Raw genomic sequence first — 23,168 nt, 5'->3', positions numbered from 1 at the left:
TGTGGTTTTGGAGAGACTTTATTGTGTAAGTGAACACTCTATTGCATTAAGTGCACACAATACAAGAGACAGAGAGATAAGAAAACATTGCACAGAAAAAACGAAAAAGAATAAAAGTATATAATTTAAACATCTCGTCATAAATAAAGTCTACACATCAGTGAATATGTGGTTCATTTTACACTAAATACGCAACATCTGAGTGGATGTGTGTTGCAGCTCCCGAGAGGTTTCTGGAGGAGAGGTTGTGTAGTCGGAGTGAAGTTTTTGGTTGCAAGTGAGTCAGTTTCTGTTAAACAGATTTGACAAATCTTTAGTAATCCAGGTTTAATTGGTCCCATCTGAACCTTAAGGTAAATAAAATCCTAAGTAACGTGGCAAGTGTTGTCCTTGGACATCTCTTTGAGAATGCAACAAGAGCTCTGATGCTATATACTTGGTGTCTATTGCATTTTGGTCAAAGCTAATTCAACCTGCTGCAGGAAAACGTGAGCTTTGAAAATCAGCGGTCTCTGATCAACAGAAAACAAATCTCAGCTTTGGCCAAATCTGCTTCCTTCTGCTTTTCTTAGAACACGAATACACACCAGTTCATACATGGCAACCTGTTACAGACTGGTAGCACTGGTAGCGCTGACTGCAACATTTTCTTTCTGGCAAAGGATTTATACCAAATTGTCCACAGGTGAAAATTAAAATGTGAAGAATCTCATCTCTCCGTTACAAGAAGATTCACACATTCACTTTCTCTTCACGATAAAAAAAAAAGCTCAGTTTGTTGCTGGTGTATTCTTATCTATTGTAAACCTTTTGTGCATCTTATGATCACGGGCTGCTCTTGATCCTTCTCTGCCTTCGCTAACTTTAAAACAAAAGCAACGATTCAGTACATTGCATGAGAAACATGCAACAGCTACTAATCTGTAGCCCCTCCGCCACATCGCACATTGCTTGTCCATCCAGACATTTTTCCTTTTTTGATTTTATATCCATCTGCCTTTTCATGCCTGAAAGAGATGAAAGACATAGTGATATAGAAATGCTTTAGAAGGTATAACTGAAACCAACCAGGATGTAATTTAAGGTATGTGGTAATAATACAATATGCTTTACTTTTCATGTCTATGCAAAAATTAAAAAAAAAAAAAAAAAAAGAAGAATCTCAAAGCACCATGACACTGGAGCAAAGATCAACACAGGGTTTGAGGAACATTCCCAGCAGAACAAGAAAAAAATAAAAAATAAAATGTGACCATAAACAAGCTTTACGGCTCACCGGCCTACTGTGACATGAACCTGTGTTTCAGTGTTAGTTAGAAGTGGCTTCAAGTGTTTATTACATATCAAAAGCCTAAAAAACTAAAGACAAATAGTGTAGCACAGACTGGACTTTAGCAGCAATATCCCACCTTCATCCTCCTCGCTGTGTTCAAACAGTTACAACTAAGCAGGAAAGCAACAGAGTGATGAGTGTGTTATGAAAGGCACTACATACAGTACATCTTAAAACAAATAGCAAAATAAAACTTTGAAATATAACTGCAACAAAACAAAAATAGCATCTTTAGCTTGAAACAGTGTAGACAGAACAGAGTAAATTAAGACTAATATACAGACCGTTTACTTTCTTTTGCAGTGGTCAAAACAACTGTTTCTTTAAGGCAGTACAATCTTCTCAACCTCTTAAAATTAAATCAGTATTTCATTGTTTAATGGTGGTTTTCGGAATGGCAGCATGGCTTTTATTTAGATCTTTATTATTGCTCACTTCTTTATGTAGCACAGCTATTTGTTCACCTGCAGCCCAAACAAATAAGACATCTTCATTTATTATTATCACATCTGTTTGTTATAGTACAAACATGAAGAAGAAGGGCCACATTTTTTTTATTATTAAATTGTGATGCTCTACAAGATGTGACGGTGTTTCTAGTTTTCTGACTCTACATTGTTACTTGAGTGAGAGAAAATCTACGACTTGCAGCGACTAAGTCTTTATAAGTGTCCTCTCTAAAACAGAGAGAATGAGTCAAACTGTGCCTCTGCATAGCTGACAGGTGAATATCAAAAAGGTCCTGTATGATTTTTTTTTTTCATGTTACGCAGTTCAGCAAGGTGTGTCTTTCTGAGAGGGTCTCATGTCTGATAATCTGGCTCTCATATTTCCTCCTTTCCAAGCTGTGACCTCTGATATAGGGTCCGTCTGGATTATAGATTTAAAACTACAAAAGACTAAAGGTCCCGGTTGACACAAAGAAAAGAATAAAAAGGATCGAGATTGAGCTTTTCCTTCTCTCAACGCCCATCTTTGACATGAACATGCTTCACCAGGTGTTATGAGGATTCTGGAATGTGTGGTCTTTGGAGCAGTAGGTACCTGAGGTGCCTGATTGAAAGGCAAAAGTTAAAGAACTTTTGCTCCGTTTTTTTCTTTGCTTTTTTTTTTTTTGGTGCCATAAACTTTGAGTTACAGGGGAAGTGGCGAGGGCTGAAGAGAAGTTGTATTCATACCCAGAATAAAATAAGGCATAAAAAGAGAAGGCTTTTGGGGGTTGGTTTTTGTGGCTGTCCCATCCAGCTTGGTGGGGAAATGGATGTGATTAAATTCAGAGACTGTAGCTGTGGTTCTCTTCTTTTAAGTTTTGTTTAAAAAAAACAACAAAGGTCTCGGTGGGGCCTTAACGTGTGCAGTGTCTTCAAATGTGTCGGCGATGATGGTGATGATGGTTGTGCATGTCCTCCATTGTGATCCTTCCCCACACGCCAATCACAAATGCTTCAATCTCACACTCATTGTCCCCACGAGCGATACGGAAGTAGCCGTTCTCTCCCCAGTTCTTTCCCCAGGAGTTGGCAGCGATCTGGAAGTTTAAAAGTTATTACACAGATTGTAAAATACAGTCAGAGTAGCTATTGCCAATACTGGTTTTAATTTGCAAAACATAAACCTGGCCATATTCATGCTCTTCAGAATAAAATTACATTTTATAACACAATGCAAAATTTGACCACCAATTAAGAACCAATTTGGACTCCAAATATTTCACTTGCGAGTCCTACCAAGGCAGAAATCAACATCGCAGGTTTTCATTTTAACTCAGTAGCTGGATAAGAAGAACATATGTGTGTTTTGTATAGTGAGAAAAAACATACCCAATATTTTCTTGACGTCCCATCAAAGTTTCTCTCTTCACCCCACCTGGTGCACAAAGCAGATACATTTGTATAAGGAGGTGAACAGCCACAATGTTATCAAGTATAAGCATCAAATTGGTTGTATCAGAGTCGCACAGCTATTTTTAAAGTACGATTTATTTCCAAGAAACATGTCTTATGTAAACACCTATCAGGAATGTGTTTACCTCAGGTAGGCCTGGTGTTATCGACAGAGAAAAGCAGTGAGGGTTATAAGTTCAAGTGTTAAAAAAAAAAGAAGCTTTCATCTTGTTAATAACATCCTGAATACAGAGTATTTATGGCTGGATGCCGCCTTGTTGCACTGCTACATCATTCCAAACCAAAGAACACGGAATTCCCCTCTTCCTCTGACATTTCCGCCCTCCTGACATGTAACAGGAAGGAGATGATAGGTTACGAGTAAGTGAACACCTCCTCAGTCCTGTCAATGCACAAACAGCAGACACCAGGACGGGACAAAACATTTCTAAACACACAAACACACACGTGTCAGTCTGAACCTTCTCCCTTGCCAGCAGCTTTGTTCTCAGGAAACCTTGGCAAGCCCGTGAATTCCCATCATGCCATGCACTTTGGTCTTAGCTTAGCTGCTGCCAGTCCTGCCGTTTCTCCTCATCGTGATCAAAACAGTCTCCCAAAGCCAATTCCCATCCTGTTTTTGCACTCCCGGTGCCCGTTTGCGTGTTATCTTTTATAGGGGAAAGGAATGCTGGGAAATACAGTGGATGGTCTCGCACACTGCCAACTCAGTAGCCTGCCACCACAACTCTGGCACACAGTGCCAACCATCTATCAGCGAGTGACCGCATTAGCCGGGTGTTTCCCCGATCGGACTCAAACATCACATTAAACCAAGAGCAGACACAGAAACAGTTGTGTAAACAACAAGGATCCAAAATAGACCAAAGAAAAAGGATTCCTGTTTGTGAGTAGGTGCACATACGCACCTGTTTATGTTTGTGTCGTCCCATATGCATGCCTTCCTGCATGTTCATTGGTATAGACAGAGCCAGACAGAATCGGACCACTGCTGATCTCTTATCAAGGCCTCCAATCAGCTCCCTTGCTCACATGGGGACAATGATGGGCATACCGCTGTGCCCATGTACCCCGCCCTTGCCCAACACCCCTCATCCCACCCCTGACCTCTTCTCCGGGGGACTGATCCCCGTCTCTCTGTCCTGTGAAGTCAGGATCAGCGGCCCAGACAATGCCCTTTCCACCACAGTGGACCTCAATGCTCTTTCCACAAACTTTCCCAGGCCCTGGGCTTAAAGGAACGCACAGCTATGGGATTTGGCCTATGTAAACACACTGATGCCTGTGGCTGGCAGGTTGGAGCTCCAAACACTGTGCCCTCCCCAGCCCCCCCCCCTCTTCGCTCTCCCTCCATCCCTGAACCTGTGCCCCTGCAGAGCCGTAAGGAAGCACAGTAGAAGGAGGCTTTCAGGAAAGCTGGGAGTCCTCGTCCACAGCATCATCATCTAACGCTCTGCATACCTCCACGTTTTATTGACATGTTGAGCCACCGGAGATGAAACTACACCCCAAAGGTCTTACCATGAGCACATTGAAGAGACGTGAACCCACAGTTCTTTAAGAGGACAATTCAGAACAGTGTGTTCTTTAAGTGTGTGATTTAAAGCAGCTACGTAGAGGCTGGAGTGTTTATCATACACATGACTACACAGGATGTCATAAAATGCCATGAAACAGACATGCAAGACATGCACACGAAAAAAGAGCGAAAGCTGCCTGAGTGTACATTGTGTTTTGTCTTTGTCGATGGCTGATCAGATAAAAGAAGCTGCTTCTGTCGTAGCGCCGAGCTTGTCTGTCTGGAGTGTTTTTTGTTTTTTTTTGTAACTGTTGTTCAGGTCTGGATCAGGGTACTGTACTCCAGTCAAATGTTCACAAATACACGTCCCTTAGCCTTCATAATAAACCCATTGCGAGCTTGCTGCTCATTTTTATAATTGGTAAAGTGAGACTCGTGAGCAGCAACATATCATTGCCACGACAGAGACACGTCAAAACCAGCTGGATGAACCGCGGATGAGAGCCCTGTCAAACATTTACAAGCGAAAAGGTTGTTTATGACATTTTACAGGTCAGAGTCTCTCCCGGCCTCTTACTGCCCTCAAAAACAAAACACAAGAACGGCATCAAACAGCTACTTGTCCGATAGTCTCGATGTCTAGATGATAACGAGAGTATTTTGGCTTGGATGTGAGGACGACAGTCGGCCAATCAGACGACCAGATGAAGAGTGATGATGGAGACACAACAGAGAGAGAGGACATGGGGCAGGAAAGCAGGGAAGACAGGGAATAACGAGACAGAGGGTGGGGGCAGGCGATCCAGGTGTGTCAGCCGTCTACCTGCCTGCATATTTGTGGTCGCTAGTGGGGGAGGGGGACGCTGTCTGGGGCAGATGGAGCCAAGGTGTGTTTTGTTCACATGTATACTCTCAGCTGTGTGCAAACACGCGTGCAAATAAAGCTTTGAATCAAACGCAATGCCACCAGTGACTCACTTAAAACCTGATTCATCCTTTTCTGCCGATATGGTCACTATTAAACATGTAGCAACAGTGAAACCAGACACATGAAGCTTTGGTTAAGGAGAAGGTGAATGTTTTTGTCCAGACATCAACCAGTTTGTTTAACGTGGCACATTGTTTTCCTGCTCATAACTGCAACAGATTTCATCGTTAAACACAAAGACAGAAAATCCAAACCCAAAACCCTGTTTGTTTATGTTGAGTTGAATCAGGTTTGTACAACCCTCTACTTAAAGTCACACTAGAGGCTGCTGGTTCACTGAACAGGGCAAAAAAGGCTTGATACTGTAGGCTGTAACTTACCCAGTTATCCTGACTGAGTGTGTGCCATGTTTGCGGTATTGTGACGGTTTGGTGAAGCTGACGTCAGTGTGTTTGTAGATCCCACTCTTATAGACAAAGAAGTCCTCGTGAACCTCCATAATAGCTGCAAGAACAAATAGTCAGGGAGAATTAGTGGGCGGATATAACCTGCGCGCGTGCGCGCACACGCACGCACGCACACACACACACCATACAAATTTCCTTTCCTTAATCTATTATGGAAGAGAAAGATCTAAATCTTATTCAAACATTTATTAATCTGAAGGTAATTAAGTAATTTGACCAAACAAATTCCAATTTTCCCCGAGTCACAAAAACCCAAACATCAGAAAGAGATATTCAAAGGGAAAAAGAAAATTTCATTTGAAACCAGTAAGTCTTTCTGCCATGACACACACACACACACACACACACACACACACACACACACACACACACACACACACACACACACACACACACACACACGTCACTCTTCTATTCAAGGGAACTTGACAATAGTCCAGATGGGTACCAGACAGTGAGGCGGGCTGTTGAAGGAAAGTCAGTTCAGCCCCACTGACACGAAGGCCCATCATTTCTGACCAGGTGACTGAGGTCAGAGTTGAAACCCAGGACACAACGATTTTGATGACAAGGTCAAACATTACATCATCCCAGGTCAGATACCCAACACGCACCTTCAAGGTGCATGTGTTTCCATTTGTGCATCCCTCGGGAGTGCAGGGGTGTTGTTTTTTTGTTTTGTTTTTTAAAGTCACACTGTTGACATAAAAATTACATTTATGAGAGAACACACACACACAAAGGCATCAGCTTACCTTGCACAGGGCCATTATCCATGATCTCCTTCATAATCTCCTTATCCTAAAAGAGAAGACAGAGCGAACGATTTATTGGCAAAAGAGAGAGAGAGACACACAGAAAGACATTACATGTCAGTGAAATGGAGAGGATGAAAACAGGCCCCCTGGATGTTAAAAGTCAGATAACAAGATTGAGTTCAGCGGGGCCCCCTGCTCTTAATGCCTGGCTTATTGACTTCACAGGCTATCCAGAGACAGAAACAACGGGCCATAATTATTTTGAGAGGCAGAAGCCGTCATTTAGTACTGATGGATGTTGGCTGCAGTCGGTTGACTTTGAATTGGAGGAGATGCACACAGAGACAACTTCTGGAAGCAGATTTAGCTGAAATTACGTGATACTTTGTGGTATGAAGAGAGGGCAGAGGCACTTCGTCCATCGACTGGACTGGACGGAAGCAACTTTGAAAAACAACTAGAGAGAGTAAATCTTCTGATTCACTGGGAATAACTGCTCATCTTTTATTATCTGATAAACTCTCACTGTCGTGTCAGCTGACTGATACTGGCTTAATAAACCCACCGTTGTGGCTGCGCAGGAACAGATGACATGTGGAAACAGTGGAGTCATTTGATAAAGCATAAACACACAAATCTAATTCCACATACGCTTCTAAGTCTTGAAATGAAGGCAGATAATGATTATGGACGATGACAACCAAAGTGCAGTCTGTATATTAGCATAATTCACTCACTGCAATCTTTATCCTCTGTATGTAAACTATTCAAACTCATCATAATAGATCATTTTATAATTTTGTATTATAGTTGAAGCAAAAATAGTCAATCCTGAAACCTATTTCCTGAAGGGAAACATGCAGGTAAAAAAGACATCCTCTTTCTGTTCCGCACGTAATCCTGTCAAACATTCTCATGTTTTTTCACAGGTGAGTCAAGCATGATATGAGGAAAGTGTGCAAAAACACATGAAGCACGTGAGATAGATTATGGCTGTTGCAGCACGAGGAAATGATGCAAACGGTTTAACGTTTACGTAAACTGGACGTTTGAATAACAAGTTATGCTGGTTGAATGTTAAACTAATGTATGAGAAGTGTGTTTCCTACAGATGTGCAGTGCTTACGTTGGATGAGAGCCTGTAGGGCGGTGTGGACTGGTAGATGTCGTTCTGGTAGTTGTGTGTGTTGGGGCAGCGCTGCGTGGCTTGTCTCTTCCCCCGACCAACCGAGCGACTCTGCATCATGCAGCGAGCCACCTCTGCCGGTGACTGCTGCGGAGGTCGGTATGGATAACACTCTTCTGTCACGACACTGTCAGGGGGGATGGACAGATGGAAATCCTAAGAATGCTGCCACGAAGTAATCAATGCAATTTATTTGCACACAATAATACTAATTTTGCCTGTAACAAGGGAAGTGCTCACCCTCTACGCCGGAGATACCACCAGGCTCCATCTATGTGACCTCCAGCGCAGCCCCCCTGGTTGCGCGTGTCACAGGAAATAAGATTTTGGGGGGACAGCTGAGGAGTCATGTGACCCATTGACTGGATGGAGATTCTGTCTGATGCCACAGCTGGTGAACGCAAGAGACAACATTGAGAACAGATGCCAGAGAGCTCAAGAGACACTCGAAAGACATTACTCAGTTTATTGTTATTATTTAGCAGATCAAATCCTCTAAAATATTTGTTACCAAAAGTCTTCTGCGAGCTGCATAATGGGAATTAGTTCTCAGGAGGAAATGCGTCTGTAAATTCACAGAAATCCCCTGTACACTGCTGTCTCAATCCCAATTCTTATTTTTACTCGGCATCTACCTCAAGCCTGAAGAAGAACTTTCGAGGCTGAAATGCCAATGCCGAACAAAAGACTTGAGAACAAGACAGCAGTGATTGCATTGTTCCTTCACGTCTCATAATAATATCCTATATATTTTCAGGATATTTCCCTGCATTGTTTCAGCCCAGTGAATCCTCTTTTGGACCCACCTGCAGTAGAAAAAGCCCAGGAAGCAGCACAGTTGCCCTGATCCAGTGGTTCATGGATCTTTCCTGGCCACTTCTCTGCTGAGTTGAAGTTGAGCGGCAGACGGTCACTCTGAGGATCCATGTTCATCTGACATAACGAGGAAGAGAGAGACAGTTTGTTGATTACTTCTTCAGTGTATTTAAGTTCAGTTTATTTCCATAAAGCTTATTAACTCTCAGAGGAGAACAGCTTTGTTATTGTATTTGTATTTCTTAGTAAAAACAGACATTATTACAACTGCACAAGATGTCAAAAGTGAGTGAGAGTAAAACAGAGGAAACAGTAGTCGGAGACAACAACATAAAGCTGCAGTGATGCAACTTGTTTGAAAGTGGTGTCGGGCAGCGCAGTGTAATTTGTTTGGCCACAACACAACACAAACTAAAGGCTGCAATTAAGTGACTTGTGTACGGTTTTCTGTGACAAGTTTGAATAATGGGCAGATTACATAAGCCTGCTAATCATCCCGCAGTCGGATGGGGCTTCTTTACAGGCCATTTGGCCCAGTGTCAATTTCTGATGCTGAAGAACAGACAAGAACCTTTGATCCCAATCCTCTCTGTGAAACACGAGGCCTCGACTCACAGCACTCGGAAAGGCATTTAATCTCTATTCAAAATATTAATATCACCGGGGGCATAAATCTAAACTCTCATGATAAATCTGGGATAGAGTGCAGATGTTTTCCCGACGTTCACTTGCAGGTAGCTCTCAGATGCCGAACATACTCCACCTACTTTAATCTCCACTTAAGGTTGGATGCTCTCCTAATCTCCTGGTAATGTGTGATAACAGAGCACACACTTCTGTACGACTGACCTCCCCTCTCTCTTTTTTAAGACCCTGGCTGCCTCCGCTGCATTCCACTAATTAATAATGAGGTATTCAGAGCATGGATGGCCACCTGATACAGAACTAAGGAATGCTGGTCAGAGATTTGTAGCTGTGGCAGGTTAGAGTCCAAAAAACTCAGACATCTGAAGCACCTGACCTCAAGGCACGAGGAAAGAGTCGAAACGCTGGGAGTTTAGTGTGTGTGATAAATGAATAGGAGTCTACAGAACGACAAGAAAGGAGAGAGGGGGGAAGATTTATGAATGGGCTATGATCTGGTTCATAGCACAGGTAGGGACATGCTGACAGCGGAAGGAGGGGAGGTCTGGATGGAGCGATGGAGGTGGGGAGGTGTAGACTGAAGAGGAGACTGCTCTTTATTCTCCGCACAGCCACCATCTTCTCTGTCTAATGTTTTGGTTCCGTCTTATGTAATCTGTCTGGGCATAATGTAAACAGAGACTGAGTGGATCAGAGTACGTCCAGGTTCCAGACGGAGACGCCATCACATACCAACGAGCCACCATAATTAAGTGGAAAAATAGGTTTTCATCAGCACTCGCTTGTTGTACCGGGTTACAAACACGCATATCACAAATTCCCAGGAAGCATGCAGGAGCTTGTGAAGAATTGAAAAGTCATAATAAAACTGAAATAATGTATCTTTTTTTCTACATTCTCACCTGTTGCTAAAACATTGTGCTCCACTAAACAGCCCACACTCTCCTGCTCACAGCCATGTTGCTGCCCTGCCTGTGTCACACTTACACAAATAGAAACCGATGGATTTCGACTCCATCCACTTCAACTAAAAGACAAACTACTTAAATTAACTATTGTAATTCAGCATATTTCATTTTGGAAATTTTGGCTGGCAGGAAGCTTTATCAAACAGCTGCTGTCTTTTCATAGACAAATAAGAGTGAAGAGATGTTATTGTAGGAAATTAAAAGGTAAAACTTTTGGATTTGTTTTCAGCTTCACTCAAATATAAGTGCATCAAAAATTTACTTTTGTGTGATTGTAAAACATACCAAACTTTCTCTTCTATTTGAGTTGAAATCATTTACAGACACCTTATTCATCAACATAAATCTACAGAAAATATTCTTGCTATAGTAGTGCAGCTGTATAATACATCTTGATTTAGAAGCATCAAACAGCCACAGTAGGAAAAGCCGATATGTAAAAGCTCATGTATTTGACAATGTGATCATATCATGTGTTTTCAGTCTGGGTTTTCGTTCTAAATTAAGAAGTATTTTAAGGGGAAACCCAGAGTCTAGGAGGATACACCCATGAGCAACAAGTAATGTGATAGTCTTAAAGCTTTTGGATGGATATTCTTGCCAACTTTCACAGCTTTTCAAGAAGGTCAAAGGTCAGCTCCTAAAAAGTAGCACCGGGAATTGCAATTGTTTCATGACTTGCTCAAGGGTACTTTAGCTAAGCATATAAGTATCAACACTGAGGTTTGTACCCGAGTCTTTAGGGAGATGACATCCCACGTACTTCTCATTTGACTGATATCTTTAGCCAGCTGGGATCCTTCCAACCCAGAAAATGACCTTTAAGGATAAAGTTAGTGCTCTACCTGAATCTCATTCATGTTCATGATAGTTCTTGAGGGTCTTTGCGTGCCCAGGCGGTAGCGGATGCCTTCATCCAAAGTCATGCCGTAGAGCTGACTGTAGTTAGCTGCTTTCCACCTGAAAGACATACAAAAAACATGTTTGTTACCACGGCTGTCTTATTGAAAACCCCTCAAATGCAATCACCCACATGTTTTTTTGGTTTGTTTTTTTTTACCCATATTTTCCTCTGTTGACGGCGTGGATTATGTCAGGCTCCATCAGACAGGCGTTCTGCTCACATTCCCACCGTCCTGAAGTCCCACATGTACTGACAGAAACAGAGTAGGGGACATTAAAAGCTGTCAGCAGATGGAACTGCATGAAAATAGATCCCATTTCCATATTTATGCTCAAGCCATCGAAGTCAACAGCTGAAATAGGAAGACAGTGGTAGACATAGATGAGTATGCAGAGGCTCAGTGGGATTCAAAGGCAATAACTGGAGAAGACTGAAATAAGAAAAAAACAAACAAGGCAGTGAGGAAAAAGAAGAAAAGGTTAAAGGGAACATTCAGCCTTTTAAGGCTGTAGAATGCACATCCATTTTTAGTCCCAAGAAATCAAGATAAGAGAGCAGGATATTACTGATGACACAGATGTTTACTTTGGGGACGTTAAAAATTTTATTTTGTGATGAGTCACTGAAGAATAGTGTGTCTGCCTGTGCGTGTCTGTATACGTGTGGTCAGACAAGTCATGGAAAAAGTCTTAAGAATTTTTAGTTTGAATTGGTTCCAAAACGTGAGGTCTTTCATAAGCAAACATATAAAAATAGAATTATAAATTATATTCTAAATAAGTATTTTCAGCAAAACATACCTTAGCAATGTAGAAGTACTCATTATGCAGAGTGGTCCCTTTCAGGGCCACCTTACTACATAGTTTTTGGATATTGCAACATTTTGAAAAATGTATTATAATTTGTATGTGAACCACAAAATCAGCATGTGACCAATGTCTTCAAATAAATGTAATACATTTTTTTTTTTTAAACTTGATACTTCATTTTGAGTGGTCGGCACTGTCACCTCACAGCGAGAGTGTTCTGGGGCCTTTCTGTGGGGTGTTTCCATGTTCTCCCTGTGCCTGCGTTGGTTCTCTTCAGGTACTCCGGCTTCCTCCCGCCATCCAAAGACATGCATGTCAGGTTAATTGGTGATTCTACAAATTCCCCTTCGGTGTGAATGAGCGCATGAATGGTCTTTGTTTCCGTCTGTCTCTATGTGTTGGCCCTGTGGTGGACAGGCGACCTGTCCGGGGTGTACCGTGCCTTTGCGAGTGAGCTGGGATAGCCTTCCCCTCACTAGCATTCCCACAATAGGCCCAATTTTATTTGTACTCTTCATATGAATACATTTTTTTGCACAATTTGTTGTTTTGAATCGCAAAAGTCTGAAAGTTATAAAATAATGAGGAGAGTTTCCCACACAGCCACATAAAAACATCTACACAGTTAAACAGACACAATGATGGAGAGGCAAGATTCCCCTTTGGTCACACAGAAGCCTACAGACTGCATCACCTCTCAAACTGCGCTCTTTCCTGCTCGGTAGACACATCATACAAAGTTTATCTCTGCTCAGTATCCAGCAGGAGCAAAGCGTCAATGCCTCATGCCTCCCTCCAGCAGGAGTGCAGGCATGCAGCACCATGCAGGTAAGTCACAAACATCAGCGCACTCACAGAGTAGAGGTAGTGGACACACAGGGATAGATGTAATGACAGATTTATGGAGATGAGGGGAAAGTGAGACTGAAAATAGAATAGGAGGGTCTTTGAGGACAGTGGGAGGCCATATTTAACACTTCCCGTCACAGACAACCTCTTCACCTTAGCGAACACAACTGGATGGCATGAGGTGGAGTGTGTCACCATGTCCGATAACTGATCCTGCCAAATCAGTGGGAGTAAACTATGAAACTGTATAAACTATAACAAACAGTCCAAGCTGGTACTGGCTTTAGTCCAATCCAACGTATATAGCACAAGCAGACAGAGCTGAGCTGCTGCCAAATCGAAGCGGAGATAGTCGCTCCTTCAGGCTGTCAGGGTTGCTGGTGTGAGCAGGAGGCGCCATGTCTCAGATCATTTGAGGCAGATAGAGAGTTATCAGGATGCTGCGAGATCAGGGAGGAAAAGGCCCCAGCTGGAAATCACATCACCACAACAAAAGGTGGCCACACATTACTGCATACCTTCACAGGCACGTGACAATAAAGATAAGCACTGCTCCAATACTTCGTGCTCAGTCAGGTCGTGCTGTGTCTAGTGCTGAAGCAGTCTGCCCTGGAGTTATGTCAGGCTATAACTGTACTGTTTTGATGGGGGAAATGTGCCAAATGTTTACAATTTTTAATAGGTAGGTAGGTAGTTACTTTATTAATCCCCAAGGGGAATTTTTTTTTTCGCTACAGCAGCATACAGGAAGCAATAAGATAATAATAGAATAATAAAAAGCAATAAAATAGCAGTAAAAATATGATTTAAAAAATCATGAAAAATATTATTAAAAAACAATTCAAATTGTGATAATGGCAATATTTTGACTTGATGATGTAATGACGTGATATGGCAACACTGTGTAACTGTTTAAGTTAAAAGCATCTGAAAGCAGCTCCACGACGGAGGAGTTAGTTCCAACACGAGGAGCCACTTCAGTAAAGTGGAAGTTTGTCAGTTTGGTTACAAAACATCAGAACTTTAATAAACCATAATATGTCAGTTTTTACTAAATATTTAAGGGAAAATTGTTCAGCTTATGCTGACATATAAATCTTTTAACACTTTATTTTGTTGCAATACCCTGAAATATTGTGATATTATATTAGGACCATATAGCCCACCCCGAATAGATATTGTTTATATTGATTGTGACCCCGATGTCAAAGTGTTGTTATATTTGGTTTGTAACTAATAAAGTGAGGAGGAAGTACAGATAAGAGTATTCGTCCGCTGCTAATCAAAGACTTTGGAGGGAAAACAGGGGAGAGCTGCCAGGTCGACTCAAAGCAGAAGCCCAGTTCTCCAGCCTGCAGCCCTTTTCTCAGAGAGCCGGGAGGACACACATTTGGGAAATTAGTAAGTGGAGAGAGTGGGAGGAGGAAAAGGGAGTGCGTGTCCCTCTGTGCCAAAGATTGTGGTGCAATTTTTCAAACACCCATGTGTATTGCCTTAACAGGCACGTGTGAGAGCCTATGTACATAAGACTCTTTTGTTTGGAGGTGAAAGGGAGAGTTCGCACATAAACGCTGTTTTCTGGTGAGCTGTAACACGAGAGGCTATTTTTACCACGCAGTGTGTTTGCTCGGCCTCCACTAGTGTTTCCTCAAGGAGGAATGGTCGCCATGACACTTATCAGCTTCCATGTTTACCTACCTGTGCACCCACAAGATCCTGTAGTTCATCCTAATTGAGCTGCCTTGATAAGAGGCATACTTCAGGCTGTTCAGATTGACACAGTGCAGCTACTGCTAATCAGCCGGTGATGAGTAAGTGAGTGGGGTCAGTGTGGTTTGTATTAGACCTGTTTTGACAAACAGCCACAGGTGCGTTCTTGTTATATTAAAATAAATATGGTGCAGACATTCAAATGGGTGATGAATGAATATTTGTCTGCAAGTGTGCATGTTTACACGCGTACTGTACACACACACAAACTAAGACTTTTGAGGAACATAATGACACGTGAGAAACCAGGGTGGCGGACAAGTGAGGAATTTAATTTCTCCTCTTTCTGCCATCTCTCACTTCACTTCCTCAATCCCTCATCCCCCTCCAGTCTCTACAGAGCTACTGTATATCTCTTTGACTGCTGTCCATATCGAACAGAAAAATGATACTAGCCACATGGACTACGTTGCCCTCAGGGCACAAATGGACATTCAGATAAAAGACACTTGACTGTCACAAATACTGTTTTTAGAAACTCTTAACTTCGTGTCAGGGTCTTAAAAATCTGTCCATGAACTAAACTAGAAAAATAGTGAAACACTGTCTAAGAGATTTACTTCAGCAGTCAAAACAATAACACTGCAGCTTTGTTTTGCAATATCTGGCCTCATTTGTGCGCAGAGCGAAAGTGGATTTATCCATCAAAGTAGACTCTGAAGCTCAACAGGAAAACTGCTTCGATTATGATTAAATTTGCCAGGTCACTGAGTAGGAGACATGAAAGAGACTTTTGAAGATATGGGAAGAAACATCATTGTCTTGTTTTGATTTATTCTCTATTATACACGTACGTTTCTCCTGCTTCAGAGACAGGCTACAAACTGCTCTTTATTTGACCATTACATAAAACGTTTCAGTATAAACAATAAATTACTTTAACAGTTATAGCTGTTTAAGGCAGACAGAAGTACGTTTGGAGTCACGCTCTTCAACACAAAGCACAGCTGAGGCTGATGGGAGCGTCATTCGTCTTGCAGCTATATTGTTATAAACTAAAATAACATGCAAATTTTGACCTGATTATGGCGCTAAATGGAAGGTCAGAGGATCACTGCAGTTATGACAGGAAATCCTAAGTGATATATTAATATTACTGTGGGAACTTTCATGGCAAATCATCCTGTAATTCTTTAGATATTTCAGTTTGGACCAAGTGGCAACCGAACGTTACGTCATACGTTGGTTTGTGAAGTGATGTTTTGAAGCCAGAAGTGATCACATTTTGAGGAGCTGGGGAGGGAGGGAGATCTGACTGAGAACCTGAGGAAGCAGTATCTGCCCATTTACACTGGAAACCTGACTGCACCCCAGGCCTGTCAATCAAACCAGACACCCCCCCAAACATACATATCTTTGAGGCCGAATATCTGATTAATTATGTTATTATCACCAGAACATTGATCAGATCAGAACTTAGCTCATGACGCCATAGTAACTTGTGGGAAACATTTATCGACATTGTATTTAATTATAGAAGTTAATGCTTTTTGAATGAGAGCATATTGGAGAGGGTTTTCTGGAGGCAGCACCTAGTGGGCCTCAGTGGTATTGCAATTTAAGGCCCTTTTGCGTTGGCTTCACTTTTCAGAGCTGGAGACAACATACATTTTTAATACAGGTCATAATCTGTCCGAAGTGGTGGACCTGCTGACTGAGTAATTGACTAATGACAGAAATTGCCATCCAGAGAGTTTTTCTGAAAAAAACACCTCCATTGCACTGTCTCAGTGACTATAGAAAATGTTTTAGTCAAAACATGGACATATAAAGTGGATATTACAACATCAAAATCCTGTCTTTATGATGAGAAACACATGCTGTAAACACATTTTGCAACCCAAACAACCTAATTCTAAATTGTGCAAATCCCACAGGTTTTAATAATACCAAGTACAGCATGTCAGTGAGGAATTCAGAGAAATGTGATACACAAGACATCTATAATTTCTTCATCTGTTGTAATGAGCTCCATTAGATTTGTATAGCTTTCCCTCCACTGCATATAAAAAAATATATATATTGGACATGGACAAAAAAAAAAGAGAATGGTGAGGGAAAATATTCAAACTTAAAGCTCTTAAAGGGGACATTTGAAGGGAAAGCCAGAGATTTAAGAGGTTGAAAGAGAGAGAGAGGTCTACATACCATAAATTGCAGTTCTCTTTATATGTTTGCCCTGTTAAGAATCTGTTGCCATTTCTTTCACAGATCCCTGAGAAGAGACAAAGAAGGGCAGTTTAATATACATGGGTTTGATGGGGCTAAACAACAAAAGATCCAACCACTAATCTCCGGGACAGCCTTAAACAGACACAGACTTGCATGCACTGTTCTCACACTTAATATTATAGAAACACACAGGACGTATTCTTTCACTTGCAAACACAATAACAAAGGTTAACAGTAGCTAGTGTGAGTGCGTGTGCATGTGTTTACGCAGATGCACACACAGAATACGTGAGGTCTAAGGAGCTCTGAGCTCCAGTAATCCAGTGTAGGAATGTGTTCTTTCCTGCCTTCCCAGGCTTCCTGGGCTCCCGTCATGCTTTAACCAGCTTACACTCCACTTCACCACCTCCAGTGAGGTAGAGGGAAAGCCCCCCCTTCGCCCCTCCCCATTACATAAATAATTAAACATAAAAGAAAACAAACATTTGTGAGCTGCAATGCTGATGTAAAAATCCACTCAGCATTGTCAAAAAGCACAAAAATGATCCATCTTTAGCATTTCTTCTGAATTAATTAGACCTCCTACACTTGAAGTTTGAACCCTGCTTACTTACAGATTGTGTAAGGTGACTTGGGGACAGACTTGCAGTGAGGTTTATCACCACCCTGATTTACAGTGGAAGGTGCTGTCAGTGTCAATTTCATGTGGAATTTAAGGCATGAGTGGGCGGAGAATTTACAGCGGGACCAGGTTTCCTGGCCTCTGGTGTGAGGCCCTGAGCTGATAGCGTGATTTACTGATTTACGATCGAGGCCCTACGACACCCATCTTCCCCCTCACAGCTGTCTCACCCAGTCTGTCATAACTCAGGCACTGCAGTGCGTCAGCGTCTGACAAATTACACATTAATGTAGAAGGAATGTAAACTCTCCTTGAGCTGACAGTAAGCAATGTCATGTAAATGTTTCTGTGACCCTTTTTATAGCACGATGACACAATATATTGAGTGAGAGCCAGCAACAATCTGCCTGCGACCAGGCAAAAATTATTTGAAGTGACACAACTTTCCTCCAGGCTGACCGTGTGGTCAGTTATGTGTGTGTCCCCTACCTTGTCGGCCAGGGAACACATACCTGCACCAACCCCTTCTACCTCCTGTCCTGTACCCATTGTCTGTCTCTCCAGCCCTCCACATAGCCCAAATTCTTTCTCTTGACCTCCATTCATCCCTCTATCCAAGCCTCCTTCACTCAGTCTGGGTTAATAAGAAGCCTACTGTTCACTGCGCTGCTCTCAGATAGGTCTTTGCTTTCGCCGGCACATTTTACACCTCTGCACTGAGAGACTGGTGTTAGAACCGGGAGGGGAGTCCAAACGTAATTAACCGAACAAAGATGGGCAAAAATGTGTTCAATCTTACCTACTTAGAGACTGTGTGGAGATTACTGAGGGGACAGAGGATCAGAGAAGACAAATGCAGTTTTTATCTATGCTGAAAGAAAGACAGGAGGGTCCTTTATCAACATTTCACCACATATCCTTTTTTAGTCTTCCCTTTTGAGATGTATCATGTACAGAAGAGATCAAATAGATGTCTTAAAGAGGATATTCGTGTACACCATTGTCCATAAAAGCGTGCTGTATCTGTATGTTTTTCTGTCATTAATATAATTTTTTGTCCAATGATACAACAAGTTTGTAGGATCGATATGTCAGTTTTGAGAAGCACAATACATGTGGAGCTACAAAGTGTGACCAAAAGTTATTTGTGATGTTTCCCATGAATATTTAATTTTGAGATATTGAGGGCAGGGCCCCCTCCCCTCTACAGTAATTTTCATACAGTCCCTGACTCAAAAAAAAAAAAAAAAAAAATAAAAAAAAAAGGCAGGTATGTAATTATAATTCATTTCCAGGTGTCGTGCTGCTTTGCATTGTGGTCCAGCACAGAGGTTCTCAGCAGGGTTCCCTGTTGCTCTCTGACTGAGCTTAATTAACTACGACAACACCCCTCTCCACCACACACACACACACACTTCTGCAGAAGTTACTGATACACACACAAACACATTCGTAACCTTACTTACTGATGAAAGGCGGATCCACGCCGAGACAACGGCTCCAGAAGTCGGGGCAGCAGTCGGACACGGTGCGGTTGCAGAACAGGTCACAGTAGCAGATTGTGTCCAGGTACGGCACTGTGCACAGGTCATCTCGGCCAGGGCAGCAGCCTCCTCTCCTCTGGCAATACGAGCCAAATGGGTCCTTGATGCCGCCAACGTGGAGCGGACTGGCGAGCTCCCTCTTGGTCCTTCGAGACAGGATTCTGTCTGCAGTGCTCTCTCCCGCCATCAGGAGCAGCACCGCCACAGTCGAAAGGAGGAGACTCATGATGAATCTGTGAAAGGAAGAGAGATCAGATGAAGATTTTATCCAAGCTGTGCTTTGGTTTAAGACTTATTCTTGGCCTTGCTTTTCAAAAGAAGGCACACCCTGAATACCTCACATTTCAGAGCAAGAGAGGGTCAGAGGTTACACTAGGAGTAGCTTAATTGGGGTATAACTGCTGCCAACAGACAAGATCCACCGCCTGTTGTGTGGTTCACGTACACACTGGTGCATACGCTTGGTAAAACAGCCAAGGGTCCAAATAGAAAACCCATGTGATCCTTCGAGATCAGACTTATTTTCTCAACTTTCCCTTCGAACAGCCAAGACAAACAGCGGCTAAATATACGCTCAGCAAGAAAGTGATGGAAAACAACAACTCAACACAGAAACACAGAGGGCTTTAAACGTACTGAGAGGTGTACGAAGGCGTCGTTTCAGGTCCCAGGGCCAGTTCCTATAGTTCTTCATCATATTGTACATGCATAGTGTGTGTGTGTGTGTGTGTGTGTGTGTGTGTGTGTGTGTGTGTGTGTGTGTGTGTGTGTGTGCCCCCACTCTCACTCTAAGGCTTAACAAAGGTTAAACAATCATCCATATGCATTGCTGTTTATTTGACCAGGAGGAGGAGCTGGCCTGCTGCTTACATATGTAGCATCATTAATTATCCAATCAGATCTCTGGGCACAATGGACAGTCTGGACATAAAGCGGAGCTCCGGAAAAGATCAGCGCTGCGCTGTTTTCTGCATGACTGCGCCTTTAGTTAAAATGCACACACACACACACACACACACACACACACACACACACACACACACACACACACACACACACACACACACAAGCATATGGCAGCATGGGATGGGCAGGTCTCCTCCTTTACACAAGTGTTTTGTTATGACAGACTGAGCAGCAGTGCAATAAAACACCCGCCAGTCTGCTCACAGAGCTGCTGAAGCCTTCTGGTCAAGCTGTCGATTAAAAAAAAAAAAAGACAAGTGATGACCATAATGCTGCCTTGCTCACAGTCTCATCTTTAGCTTCAGATATGGAGCAGCTTCTTGTAAAGTCACCACAAATCAGTGTCATTCTGCAGCTAGCTTAAATATGAGAGTATTTGGTTGTGTTTGGCACAACTCTCAGGTGAAGTGAGACAATATTCATAATTTTTGTCCAAATGTTAAGCCAAATATGCTATGAAGCTCAATATTTCAAAGATAACAAGAAGAAGAAGAAGAAAAAAAAAAAGGCTTGCATATGATCTTATATGAGCTGGCTCTTACAGAGTGTCACAGAAGCTGCCATATGGCCCATCAGTGAATCAGCCAGCTGTAGCCAAGATACTGATCCCACACAGCAGCCACGGGACAGATAAACCCTCTCTAACACACATACACAGTCATAGATGTACATACACACATCATGCACAGTTCTTGTCACTTTCATCACAGCTTCAGGACCACTGTAGTAAACTGAGCTCCATTCAGTGGTAACCAGCCAGACATTTATTTTTGTCTGTATTTCCAGGATTTAAGATGTTTATCTCCGAGATGTAACAGGCACCTATTCTAAGAAACAGACCTCAGTATCGAGAACATGATGTAAATGAAAGCTTTTAACAGCATATTCATGTTTTTAATGTCATGTTTCAATGCCAGATAATAAAACTCATTCTCATCCATTGTATTTGGGTGAAAGCAGCAATCTCACAACCCTTGAAACCGAAGGAACAAAACAATCTACACAGCTAGACACAACTAACTGACAAACTTTACAGTTTTTAAAAAAAAAATCAGTGTGAAGAAAAAGTGCAAGAAGTGTAAACAGGGGATGTTCACACTTCTTGCACTTTTTCTTCACACTGCTCAGCTTTGAGATATCGCTGCTTCACCACCCACCAGATAATTCATTCTTGGCTCTGTATAAAAGATCTTCCAGCTCCACTTCCTCTCTAAGTCAGAGTGCTTGACTATCTTCTGCTGTTTGGCTCTATTTGCAACACACATCAAGGCAATACAGAACATTTATAATACCGTGCAGGTGTCTCATGAGGCTCGCACATCATCAGGTGAGTGAAGGGATTACTGGTCTCTGTGTATTGTCATTGTGAATTACAGAAGAGGAGCCGCCACACACTCACTGGACCCAATAACCTCTGAAAAAAAATCTCCCCAGTCTCCCACTCATATTTTTGATCATATTAATAACATCTTTAATATTGTGCACTACAATCCCACACCCACAGCAGATGCTTTTACACTGCAAGACAGATAATACAGAGAAAGAGAATATAAGAAAAGTGATGATCAGCAAACACTTGAAAAAAAAAAAAAAGAGAGCTTAAAAGTTTCCTGTAATTCAGAGAGATGTGTGACGTAACTTGAGAATAGTGTAAACTATGCTGTGACATTCAAACTGCACCTGCCTGAAATTTGCCATAAAACCAGAATTTAATTTTTACCTTGAGCTGAGAGAGATATCCTGGTTTTGTAATCCAACAGAAAACTGTGGAGCTTTGTTGATGTGCTGCTCTGGAAGTTATTCACAGGTAGAGAGAGTTTGGGTAAAAAGGTCAGTGTCTCCTTCCTGTCTGTTCCTCACTTCTCTCACAGGATCTGCTCGGTCAGACTCTGTCTTCTCTATATACAGGCAGTCAGGAAGCCTAACCACTCCCCCCGACCTCCCTTCACTCTCCCTGTCCCCTGCCTCCTGCTCCCTCTCTCTCGCTCTCTTTCACACATACTTCGTTCCGTGACAGCCACAGGTTGGCTATCTCTTCATGCATTTCCTTTCCTTATCAGACAGGCCCCTCCTAAGTGAAATGGTTTGCACTCAGACACATCTATATTCACTCTGCTGATTCTCCTCTACTTTCTTTCCGGTGTCACTTTCACTAACTGCCATGATTTTCATTTCGCCTCCTCTATCTTTGTCTTTTCCCACTCAGGGTCAAATCTGCTTGAAGTGGCCACAGTGGTGAGTACAAATAACTGCCTGCCCACCATCTAGTGGTTGGTTACAGGTTGCATAACGTGAGCTTAGTGAGCTAGGAAATAGCTTATGGCAGACCTGGCAGCTTCTAGAAATTTAAAGACAGCTTTCAGGAGCTGAAGTTTTGAGGGAGTTTCAGGGAGGCCAAATTCATTCAATGTATAAAATTTAACATTGTTTTCTTGCTGTCAGGGGTGGAAAGTAACTAAGTTCATTTACTCTGGAAATTTGAGGTATACATGAGTATTTCCATTTGATGCCACTTTATACTTCTACTTTACAACAGGTAAATATCGTACTTTCTACCCGACCTAAACTTTTCAGATAAATATTTCAAATAATGGATAAAAAAAATACATTTTTAAGTTACAACATAAAGTCAAAGATGAAACCAGTGGTTTGTCTTCTCACATCTTACTAAAATCAGTGTGTAGTCCGGGTCACATTTCATATGTCTGAGTTGTTAGTAGCTGCACCAATAAGTGATTTTTGCCTCTTAATTTCTCACATTGTTTCATTTCACTAAATGTTCAAATGATCCAAATATCTGACAACATTTTTTTAAACTTTATCTGATGTCCCTGTGTATAAAACTGGATGAAGTAGTTCAAAACATAGGCAGACCCCAGCAGACTTTGGCATCACAGTTCTCCACTGTGATTACAGCCTGAACACCCTGCGCACATTCACGTTCGCTCAGCCACTCTGAAGGGAGAACCAATCAGCGACCAATTTCGACGGTGAAGTCCGATGACCTT

The 23,168-nt window shown here is 42.1% G+C and overlaps 1 protein-coding gene across 1 annotated transcript; it reads right to left on the bottom strand.

Moving 5' to 3' along the window:
- On the bottom strand, positions 1-22,013 carry tinagl1 (tubulointerstitial nephritis antigen-like 1). The gene is made up of 12 exons (XM_069176600.1): positions 21,881-22,013; positions 19,117-19,427; positions 17,005-17,071; positions 11,585-11,677; positions 11,370-11,484; positions 8,902-9,028; positions 8,336-8,486; positions 8,036-8,222; positions 6,907-6,952; positions 6,065-6,188; positions 3,154-3,199; positions 1-2,861 (listed from the first exon to the last, which is right to left on the bottom strand). The coding sequence occupies exons 2-12, from the start codon at positions 19,418-19,420 to the stop codon at positions 2,697-2,699; spliced, it is 1,425 nt and encodes a 474-aa protein (XP_069032701.1). The 5' UTR covers positions 19,421-19,427; positions 21,881-22,013; the 3' UTR covers positions 1-2,696.
- Positions 22,014-23,168: the final 1,155 nt, after the last annotated feature.

The sequence above is a fragment of the Embiotoca jacksoni genome, unplaced genomic scaffold (assembly GCF_022577435.1).
Source record: "Embiotoca jacksoni isolate LCO1_2020_lvr unplaced genomic scaffold, fEmbJac1.0.p SCAF_7, whole genome shotgun sequence".
NCBI classification, from domain to species: Eukaryota; Metazoa; Chordata; class Actinopteri; family Embiotocidae; genus Embiotoca; species Embiotoca jacksoni.
This window is presented reverse-complemented; position numbering and strand designations above follow the sequence as displayed.